This window comes from Marmota monax, unplaced genomic scaffold (genome assembly GCF_021218885.2).
Source record: "Marmota monax isolate L192 unplaced genomic scaffold, Marmota_monax_Labrador192_F-V1.1 WCK01_AAM20220418_F8-fsc00113, whole genome shotgun sequence".
NCBI classification, from domain to species: Eukaryota; Metazoa; Chordata; class Mammalia; order Rodentia; family Sciuridae; genus Marmota; species Marmota monax.
In genome coordinates, this window is record NW_026694479.1 from 2,310,486 (window position 1) to 2,322,691 (window position 12,206).

At 34.7% G+C, this 12,206-nt stretch overlaps 1 protein-coding gene across 20 annotated transcripts in view; it reads right to left on the reverse strand.

Moving 5' to 3' along the window:
- Nucleotides 1-12,206, reverse strand: part of Tenm3 (teneurin transmembrane protein 3) — a 2,500,614-nt gene that overhangs the window by 56,219 nt on the left and 2,432,189 nt on the right. For all 20 annotated transcript variants that reach the window (XM_058571207.1, XM_058571205.1, XM_058571204.1 and 17 more), the window contains 4 exons: nt 11,431-11,550; nt 10,638-10,899; nt 5,430-5,697; nt 3,983-4,126 (listed from right to left, as the gene is read on the reverse strand). In XM_058571207.1, the coding sequence (XP_058427190.1) occupies nt 3,983-4,126; nt 5,430-5,697; nt 10,638-10,899; nt 11,431-11,550 (794 nt within the window). The remainder of the gene's footprint in view (nt 1-3,982; nt 4,127-5,429; nt 5,698-10,637; nt 10,900-11,430; nt 11,551-12,206) is intronic.

Genomic DNA, 12,206 nt, shown 5'->3' on the forward strand with positions numbered 1-12,206 from the left:
AGATATACTGTTAGAAGAAGAATCCTGTCAAAGCACAAACAGAAAACTTGAGGAAGTGTTTTTTCCTCCACTTTGGGATAATTTTAAAGTGAAGAAGTGATCAGAATAATTATGTTCCCCTTATAGCTCAGCACATTTTAGGTGTAGTCTGTGATTACTTTTTTAATGCTTTGCTATTTGGGTGATGTAATAATCATAGCAAATTTACATAAAGAAATCAGGAAAGATAAAACAGGTTTATTCAAATTTAAGAAAAAATAATTTAAATAAGGCTGGAACATACAAGAGATGAAATGCATTTTGCCTTGAATATTCAAAGAATATATTAATGATACCTAAGATTCTTCTTTCTGTGATTATGTTATTTGACAATTATGGAAGGATAATTTCCTATAAGAGCCAGTTCTGTAATTTTCATCAGAAGAATCCTACAAGTCAGCCTACTGCTCTGTGCACCTGATTTATTCAGTCATTACTTTGAACGATTGGCCCTTCATGATTCTCCTCTATTATGACAGAATAGAAAGGTGAACATTAGAATACTTATTTCCATGTTTCAGGGTGTCTGCACAAACACCTGTCAGTGTCCACATTTTTACCTTCTCTTCTTCCACAATATATTTCTATAGCTCACCCACCTTGTCATGATTATAAATCACTTTGTTTATTAAATTAGACACATGTCACTATGGAAACCCACTACTTGTCAAACTGTTCTTGGATGTAATTCAAAATCACAATCAGTTTACCCTGTGACTTACATTACCTAACATTTTAAAATAACATTTACTTTATAACACTTTATATAGAATTTGGTGAAGTTTGTCTCGGTCTATTCCCTAAAGACCTAAAAAGAGCATGCTACAGGGACACTGCTACATCGATGTTCATAGCAGCACAATTCACAATAGCAAGACTGTGGAACCAACCTAGATGCCCTTCAATAGACAAATGGATAAAAAAAAATGTGGTATTTATACACAATGGAGTATGACTCTGCATTATAAAATGACAAAATCATAGAATTTGCAGGGAAATGGATGGCATTAGAGCAGATTATGCTAAGTGAAGCTAGCCAATCCCTAAAAAACAAATGCCAAATGTCTTCTTTGATATAAGGAGAGTAACTGGGAACAGAGCAGGGACGAAGAGCATGAGAAGAAGATTAACATTAAACAGGGATGAGAGGTGGGAGGGAAAGGGAGACAGAAGGGAAATTGCATGGAAATGGAAGGAGACCCTCAGGGTTATACAAAATTACATACAAGAGGAAGTGAGGGGAAAGGGAAAAATAATACAAGGGGGAGAAATGAATGACAGTAGAGGGGGTAGAGAGAGAAGAGAAGAGGGGAGGGGAGGGGAGGGGAGGGGGGATAGTAGAGGATAGGAAAGGCAGCAGAACACAACAGACACTAGTATGGCAACATGTAAATCAATGGATGTGTAACTGATATGATTCTGCAATCTGTATATGGGGTAAAAATGGGAGTTCATAACCCACTTGAATCAAAGTGTGAAATATGATATGTCAAGAACTATGTAATGTTTTGAACAACCAACAATAAAAAATTAAAAAAAAAAGAATTTGGTGAAGTTTGTACATCTGACCTGATATTTTAATATATTATTCTGATTGATTTAAGATGTGTTTCTATATGTGCGTGTGTATATATATATATATATTTACATTATTACATTATAAATATATATATATTTACATTATACAAGCATACATAGAATATCTAGACATTTCTGAATCCACCTGAATACAATGTCGAGTGTCAAGTATCCCAACAGTGGCGAATTACATAGGTTTGGATTTTTCTGGAGTCCTTGCTTATTGTCCCTCTACTGGTTTATAATTTCATGGGTAAAATCCTGTTGCTAATTGGTTATGAATTTTATCTTATATTCTCATAATAACTAACATGTACTGAGAGAGGTTACCCCCAGTTTTATTTGTGACTTTTAAAGGAATATGGAAATAAGTACAACTGTGTGAAATAAGATTTTAAATAATTTAATCAAGAGCAGCTACTAGCATGGTTGGTACATGGCCTTGCATTTTGAAAGACCACGATTAGGCCTTATGTTACTAACATAACAGATTGAAACCACCACTGCTTCAGACAACACTGATAATTCAAGAGAAGCTCTGAGATAACATAAGGAGCACCCTCCTTGATTGGGAGTATCACTTTTCCAATGTGTGTGCTGCACATTGCAATAATCATGAGCTCTGCTCCCAACCTTCTGGGGTGGGAACTGACCACATCCTGATGTCCAGGACACAACTGGAAAATAAGTATGGCTTAACACTGCTATAAAACAGAAAAGGTATGAAGGGTGTTTCTCGTTTGTTTTTTTCTTGCTACTGGTTTGTTCAGTATTGCTCTCTCTCTTTTTTAAAATTTTTTTTATTTATTGATTTTTAAAATTTATGACAGCAGAATGCATTACAATTCATATTATACATATAGAGCATATTTTTTTCATATCTCTGGTTGTATATCAAGTATATTCACACCAATTCATATCTTCAAGATGTCCTTCAGTAGATGAATGGATAACAAAATGTGGCATATATACACAATGGAATATTACTCAGCAATAAAAGAGAATAAAATCATGGCATTTGCAGGTAAATGGATGGCGTTGGAGAAGATAATGCTAAGTGAAGTTAGGCAATCCCCCCAAAACAAATGCCAAATGTTTTCTCTGATATAAGAAGGCTGACTCATCGTTGGGTAGGGAGGGGGAGCAAAGGAGGAATAGACAAATTCTAGATAGGGCAAAGGGGTGGGAGGGGGAGGGAAGGGGCAGAGGGTTAGAAATAATGATGGAATGTGACGAATATCAGCATTGCTATATCTTAGAGGTAAGGCAGCATCATTTTCAAATACCAGCCTGGACACTACTTTAATTTAAATATACTTGGGAAATTAAAATGCATCCTCTCTAATACAACATTTGTAAAAGGAATGAACATCCAAGCAACAAAAATCTAATGCCCATTTATCGTAAACATGTACTTGTATGATATATCCCACTTAACATTCTGAATCTTTCAAAAACCTCTGCAAAGTTAAAATGTAGACTTCTTAGCCAACACTGTGAAATTTCCTCCTCCAGCTATTTGTGAAAGGAGAGTAGAGAGTTACTAGCTGATATCATTTAGGATTGGAGATTAAAGCAGGTTACCCTAAGGTTTGATTTTCTAGCAAAGCACCTTTAAATTATCTGACATGCAGACAAATATGTGGGGAAAATGTGAGAAACACAGTAAAGCCAACAGAATCTGTTTAATATAAACAATATTTATCATGAGAGGAAGGAAGCTGGTCATATTTTGCTAGTGAAGTATCTCTTTTGGTTTGTGATGTCGGAATCACATTTCTTCAGAGCCTATTATATTATCGGCTCTGCTACAAATGATATTTTTGATTCTTAATTTTTTCTCTGATTATTCATTTATTTTCCCTAATAGTCACAAAGTCAAGTAATAGTACATGTGGCCCTCCTTGAGGAGGAGAATTCTTTTTTTAAAAATACAGTCTAAGTAGAGCTGGAAAAAAAATAAATAAGCAAACTGGATACTCAGAGTAGATTAATTAACCAAGAATTAAAAATTCATTAGAAATATTCTGGTAAAATCAAGTGGATTCTAATTTTATCTTTACTTTAAAAAAATTATCCTGCCTTCATTTTTAGTAAATCTTTCTAAAATACTGTGGCTCACACTTACTGACTGACATGAATTAGGCACTGTAGAAAAATTTGTGGTGAAGACTCCCACATAGAGACCTTTCATTACAGTACCAAAGTCAGTCATTTACATTCTAATGGGAAAATTACTGTGGTGATGAATACATAAACATTTTAAAGTTCAATAAAAGAATATTACATAGTTTCCACTTTAGGCTTTTAGTCTGTTAAAAAAAAAAATCTCTTTAGTATTAACTACCTGTGAGCAAAATCTTACCATTCTGAACATCCAGCACATGATGCTTATCTAATGTCCAGCCGCCCATGTTGGAAGCATCTAATTCATAGCCTTGCAAAATGGCAGTCCTCTTTTCCCACAGAGTCAGGTCCAAACACGACTCATATTCATATCCAACTGACACTGGAATCAAAACAAATCACAGTTCATCTTCTCAACTGCAGGCAGAAATGTAATTTATTTTATTATTTTGAAAAAAATGCCCTTTTCACAATTGTGTTCTGAGACTATATTTCCACTTATTTATGAGCAGTTTATTTTTTATATAAGAAGATTTGACCATATGAAAGATTTTTAAAAAAATCTCCAAATGTTATTTTATACTGATTTAATAGAAAATGAGTTTTCTCCCTCACACTACTCTCTCACATGGGGTTCACAGCACAAAATGAAGTCCAGATTGGGAAAGTGGTTAAGTAATTAGGTCAGATAAGTTAGTCCCAAATGTTGATTCGATGATAACAACTAAAAATAACATTTGTATCTGAATAATTAGAGCTGTTTGGTTTCCAAGAATATTTAATTATGAAAAATACTTAAGACAGTGAGGTTCAAAAGAATAGAACAAAATAGAGAGATGATATTATATTTACATATATCAGAAATAAACAATAAACCCAGCAGTGAATTAATATGAATAATTCACAAGTGAAAAACTTTTCAGAGTTCACAGTAAAACATGGATGTTAAAATTCAGAAGAAAGTGAAGGGAGAAGTGACAACTATCTGATTTGAACTAATTCAAATCCAAATTACACATTAATTTCAGAAGAGAATGTCTATTTTATTTTCAGATAAAAACTAACAGGAAAAAAATGATGTTATCCTTTGGTTTCTGATGATCTGAGTTGAGCTTGAAGCTATATCTCGACATGTCAAATTTTGATTGCATTGTGGAGTCCTTCAATGAAATAAGTGGCTTGGTATTTTAAGAGTGTCTTTCCACAGAACTGACTGGTCCTTCTAGTCTAAAGACTGAAATAATCTTAGACACAAATTTTGTTTGATAATCTATTAAATACCATTATGAACTGATGCATGAAAAATAACATCATACATTGAAAACATAAAAAGGAGGGTGAAAGGTAGGGAGGTAAAGTTATGAATAAAGGAAGAAAATAAAACAGGAAGAGACACAATAAGAAAATAAATAAGAAAAAAGGATACGATAACCTGAAATCTCACTCAGACTAATCTTCTATGCGATAATTTCAGCCAGAAAAACTGACACTTTTTTCCTTCTCATCAAATGGAGTACATTCCTTTTCCTTTAGTAAGAATAAACCTATTGATAACTTCTCTAGGATGACCTTACTCCCAACTTATTTGGTTATCCATCAACTTTCCACAGGTTGCAATTAATTTTATGACAGTTCTAACTTTGAGATAATTTTTTCAAAGCAGAGAAGATTTATATGGAACTTACCGACAGCTTCAGATAGACCGTAGACCTTCTGATTATAAGCGTCTGTTTTATCCCATATAAAAGTATAGGCCAAGTTTGGTGAGGCAGGAAACCATTTTTGGAAGAGTCTTCCAACTACAGCTACCATTAGATGCACCTTCATTAAATTAAATGGTATAATGGACTGGGTCATGGTGATCTTGAGAACTGACTTATACCCTGCAGCTCTGGAACTCAAGTAGGAAAGTTTCAAATCTGTTCCTGGAATTGTGGTTTCTTCATGAAGCACCTGCATTTGAACAAAGCAGAAGCTGCTAACTGTGCTCATGTATGTGTACTAGAGAAAATAGATTTAAAAGAACTAGTAGAGCAACTAAAATAAGATGCTGAAGAGTTGCTATTCATAAATACACATTTGAGCTGTTATCTTATTCAATAATTAAAAATAACTCTACTGCCTGCCTAATTTTCTCCTCCTAAAAGCCTCCTGTCATTTATTCTGAGTTAATCATACCTCGGGTTCTACCCTTCATACAGGAACACTGTGACTGCTCCCTCAGGCTGACATGCAATGACTTGTTAGTGTGGCAGTCCCAGCAGATTCTCACTAACCCATCTTTCACCCCAGTCACCCTGGAGAATTAAAGCCGACATTTGTAAGATAGTTAGCTCAGAACAGGGATATGGCCTGGGCCAAAGATCTAGCCTTCACCAGCTGGCTCATTTAGGGATTAAACCTGTCTGTGCCTGTAGCCTCATCAGCCAATGTGTAGGTCACTGCCTAAAGAAAAGAGTGACAACAAAAAAGACCAACTCATCTGGATTAAATGGTAGTAAATCCCACATTCATGTTGAGAGGTATGGTAACAATACCACATTCTCATACTCAAATACTGAGCTACAGCTTACCACTGATTTTTGATATCATGGTAAATAAGCTAATGTTTTAAAAAGCTGGGTATAATTTTTCTTAGAGAGTAAATAATGTTCATGAGTGCACACATAAGATACTTAATATACATTTTTTGATTTGAAGCTGGACTATAAAATGTTAATGATAGCTGCTTAAGAATTATCTCTTTTGTAAATTCTTAAAAATCATTTTTTCTTAAATTCTTAAACCCATTTATTCATCAGTGTGACTAGCTCAATGAATGCCCACAAACTTGTGACATATGACATATGCAAAATATATTATGCTAAAACAGTATTTAATATATTTTATGTAGCAAATAAAATTTTTCTAAAGGGTGCAGATTCTCTCTTCCAATGCTTCTCCTAGTTTGGTCAAGAATAATGGTTCTTCATAGGCTTACTACATATAAGGTATAGCACAAGATGGTAGACTTATTATATATACTGCAAAGTGCAAGGCTATCTAATGTTCAGGAACCTGTGCCAGGAAGCCAACACTTTCTCAACTAAAATTTTAATAGCATTCTCAAAGGTTTCCTCATATTGCTCCATCAAGACTCATTATTCAGAAAAAGACTGCCTTAACAGGTTAGAAAAAAAATTCAGAATAGTGATTTCAATGTTCAGTATTATCCTCCCTCCCTTCCTGACACTTCTTGTGTAGAACAGTTAGGAATGATGTACACACATTTGCCACCTCCAAATTTTAATAATTTATGTAAAACTACTGGATACCAAACAGCCATAATTTCACTATAAACAATCTCATGGTTGGAAACAGCATAGATGAATAGTCTAAACAAACTTCCACTCTGGCTGGTGAGTCAGTGTTGGCATGAAGAAGGGTGGGATGAAGTCTAATAGATTTAGAAGGCATTGCTATAATAGATACAACAATTTATTACAGCTGGGGTTTTCCTTACTAAACATGCTGACTGAATTCAGCCAGAGAACTGTCTTAAACAACAGTTTATGAATATACAGAAACTTTTTAGAGCTCCATTAGACCAAGGGAAACCATGAGATTTAAGATTTACAGCACTTGTATAAGACTATAGGATGTAGGGTGAATAATTTGAAGAGAACTTCTCATGATCAGGGTGAAATACCAATGGGATAGGTTGCAAAATAGATTTCTGTGACTCCTGAGTTGTCCTAGAAATATGTGATTGAACCCTGAAGTGTATAATTTATTTCCTCTTATTTTCAAAATAATTTCCTATAAATTTGATAGGCTTTCTATATGTAGGGAGTCTTACATTAATATGTATTTCCTGTGATCTGCTAGGAGTTGCTTTTCTATTTCAAAAGATCATATGCTAGTTCTAATTTTAATAACTGATTATTGTCTCTGTCATGGTTAACCTACTTCTATGGAACAAATATCTATAATTTAGTTCATTAAAGCATGCATTTCTCCTATGTAATTTAATCTTACCATGTTATATTACATTACTAGGAAAAGCAAATCCTGCCAAAATAGGAAAATAAACCATTAGGTCTACTTTTACCAGCTGCATCAACTGTAAGCCCCATTCCTGCTTGACCCCATTAAATATTCTGTTAGAAACTACATTCTGCCAACGCTACTTTCCAAATCTCTGTCTAATCTATTGCCTCTTCTCTATTTCCATCACCTTTGTGATTGTTAGGCCCTCTCCATCTGAGGCCTGGACACGTGTGGAAATACAGTTAACTGGCCTGTTCTTTGACTTCTTGGTCTTTTGTATCAATTTTGTCACTTGGACTTAGCTTTTTTTTTTTTTATTGGTTGTTCAAAACATTACATAACTCATGACATATCATCTTTCATACATTTGATTCAAGTGGGTTATGAACTTGGACTTAGCTTTAGTGAAATGCTGAAAAAACTTCCTTGGTTCTTTGGTTTCAAGTTGCTTAAGGAATTCAAGGTCTCCCTTGGAAGGTATTTTAGGAACATACATAATCTGGCCTCAGTACCACCTCCTTCCTCTTTCTCCTTACATAGCTTACATTTAAATTGTTCTCCAGTTTTTATATAACAGTACCTGTTTGGACCACCACTCTGTTGCTCACACATTTTCTTTGATCTGGAATATGCTTCCCTCTCTTTTCTGCCTTATCATGTTTTCTTTGGTTTACTCAGGAACTGACCTCTTTTGAACTTTCATAGTTGTTTATTCATCACACTTACAATGGCATGATCCACATTTTGCTCTTCTCTTAATCCTAGTAGAGTAAAAATCTTAGATTTTTACTAAATGCTTGCCTACTATATGAGTGAATGGAGAAAGACTCCATGTATTCATGGACTTGTTGACTCTTTAAAGCTCATTTCAATGCCCTGGTTTGCTAGAGAAATTGCCACTTATGAACAGACACTGCCTCCAAGTCTAGTCTATTTCAGGACTAATAAGTTCAAAATTACTGCAAGATAGAGCTGGAGAGGAAGCATTAAACTGAAAAAGATGACAATGAACTTCCTAAAGCTTCAGCTCAAAGTCTTCATGACTGCTGTGACCATTAAGTGTCACTTTGGCATGACATCTACCTGTGAGTCTTTTTGACCTTTTGTATCCTAGACCTTCCTGACTCATCTTTTGTTATCTCTGTCTGTAAGTCCTCCCGAGGGGCTCTCATCCCATGCTTTAAGTATACTTATATGCCGATGACTCCCACATTTACATCTTCATTCTTACACCTCTATTTCTTTCCACCCAACTGTCTTTGTCTAAGCCACCATCATTTCTTCTGTTGACTAGCTTCAATCCTTGCCTAATACAGAATATTCTCAGCACAGTAACTACAGAGATCTCTTTAAGAAGGAGGTCAGCCTAAAAACCTTCAATGGCTTCCAATTACTCAAAATAAAAGTTTTTATCTTTTCCATGGCTCCCAAAGACCTGTAATTTATGTACTACTATCTTTACTCATATTGGTCTCTTTGCCACTCCTTGAACAAGCCAAGCATGCTCTTCTTCATTGCTTTTCCTTTTTCCTTTCAGTGCAGGGATTGAGCCCAAGGCTTCACACAAGCTAGGCAAATGCTCTGCCCTTGAGCTATGCCTCCAGTCCTTCCTCACCACTTTTGAACTTGCTCTCTCCTTCACCTAGACCACCCTTCTGTTTTCACAGTTCATCCCTTCACTTTCTCAAAAGCCCTGCTGAAAAGTCATCTTCTCAAAGAGATCCTCCTGGACTACACTACATAAAATTGCACCTCCATGCACTTTATCTTTAAATATCTTTAAATAATCTCAGAACAGCCTGATATATGTATTGTTTAGGGTCACTCTGCTCGTGAGTTGGTAAGCTTGTTGAGAAAGGTATTTCATCAGATTCAGATTCACTTACTGATTTGTTCTTATAAAACAATGCCTGGTACAAAACAGATAGTCAATAAATATTTGAAAAATGAAAGTGACAAAGCTTCTATGTTCTGTTGTATTTTAAATACCCCATATATACTGTACCTGACATCCTACCTTTAAGATCTGAAATTAGAGGGGCTGGGTTGTGGCTCAGTGGTGGAACACTTGCCTAGCATGTGTGAAGCACTGGGTTCAATCCTCAGCACCACATAAAGAATAAATAAATAAATAAGGATATTGTATCCATCTAAAAAAATACTTAAAAAAAAAAAGATCTGGGGCTAGGGATATAGCTCAGTTGGTAGAGTGCTTGCCTCCCATGCACAAGGCCCTGGGTTCAATCCCTAGCACCACAAAAAAAAAAAAAAAAAAAAAAAATTGAAATGAGAAATAGATAAAAATGTTTATTTTTTAGAAAGTTAGGGCTTTATGAACTACAAGCTATTAACTTAAGACACAATGCCAAGCTTTTTAGAAAATAGTATCTTGAGAAAACTAATGAATATTTTCTATCAAAAATCATCTTTATCTTTTCCAAAACACGTTTTTACTTAAAATAATTAACAGTAAGTGGTTGAGTGTAACTACCATGCACAATAGCACTTGTTACAATGTTAGCCAGGCTGTCAGGTACATAGAGGCATCAATTTTTTTTTCAACAAATGAATGAATGAGCAAAGACATTACTCAGTGGTTAAATATAAGCTCTTTTACCATTTAGCTATAACTAATAAATATATGCAGATACAGTTTGAAGAAAAAGTATTTTGAATAGATTTTTAAAACATAACTGAGTATCGTACTATAACAATATGTACTTTGCATACACACAAATACCACATTCTACAGAATTATTTACGATAGCACTGGAGTCCTCCAGTAACCCTTTTTCAAAATTTTTTGGCAACCGCATGATCTAAAAATCTTTTCTGTAAAAGTACTGCTTGCTAGAATATTTTACCTGTGTTTCAGGAATAATGGGGCTGTCTTCAGGAGAAGATCTGAAAAAGGTGGATAAAGGTGATGACACAATGATAGGATTTGGCCTCACAAACCCACTCAGATCACAGCTGGGAATGTCATTCTCCTCTTTCTTCATGACTAGAGTATCCATCACATAAAAGACATTCCAGGGAATCCACACAGTATGATACTGAGTGAGGAATGGAGATCGTTCAAATACCAAAGTGAGAGAAGCCCCACCATTTGCCACCAAGTCAAACCTAAGAAAAAACAATATATTCTCAGTGAATTGTCTGGATCCCGAATAACAACCAACACTTCACCTCCTTAAATTAATATGGTTTATAAAGAAAATCAACTTTTTTTTCTAATGTCACATATACAGAAATATTAAAAAATAATCATATAATGCATATTCACATTTATCTGGTCACCAGTATTATAACATTTCCCCAAATTTGCTTTCTATTTTTTGGAACCATCTCAACTTAAGTCATAGACACAATGAAATATTACCCCTAAATATTTCAACATGCATCTTCTAAGACAAAGAACATTCTCTGACAAAACCACAATATTATATCATGCCTTAGAAAATGAAATCAACTTTTAAAGCATCTGAGTACATGACTTTAAATCTCTGCTCATATACTCTCATAGGTTTCTAGAATCTAAAAGTTGTTGTCTTTCTATTAAAAAAAGACAATAAAACATGATGGTTGATGGAAGAATGTCTAGTCTTATACTTAAAAAAGACTTTGAACAGAAAGAGTGTGATGAGACTAACTCACATTCCATCCTGGCGGGTAATAGTATATCCATATTCTGGGTAATGGAAAAATGAGACATTTACTCCAATAAGTGGAGTTCCATCAGCAGTTAGGACTTGGCCTCTGATGACGGATGCAAGGCTGTGGGAAGAGCACAAGAATTGGAATGAACATCTGTCTTCTTGGGCTAACATTATCATGATTTATAGATAATTCAACCTAAGGATAAAATAACAGTATCATCCACAATCAAGCGTTATTCACAAAAACCAGACCTGAAATACTCCCAACACAATGCCCTTTTTAATTCAGTGTAATTTACATTCTATAAATGCCTTGTGTTTACCCTGGGTTTTAATTTGTTGTAATCTGCCTTTTGGAGAGTTATCAAGACCAATAATTTAGAGATGAACTTTTAAAATTATAAACTCTGTGCTATTTCATAAGTCATACATATGACTTACATGAAGAAAAGTATACTTTCCAATTAATTCTGAGGCAATCTGTAAATCTGCAGGGACTAAGAAGTACAAGATTTAAGGGGGCAATAAGGAACATTTGTGTAACAACTTTTAATCAACTGCTGGGTCTCACTGCATTAATGCTGTTAAATTACTGCAGACCCAGGAGTTCTAGTGTAAATCATCTTCTTTTGCTCAGTGAGACATGAGACACCTGCTTTCACTTACTGGTTTATTTTCAGGTCATTACTGCTCTGCAAAGTACCAGTCAAACAGCTTATGCAACCTTACTGCCATGCCGTTAGCAGTTCCATTACATTAATTCATAATTTATAT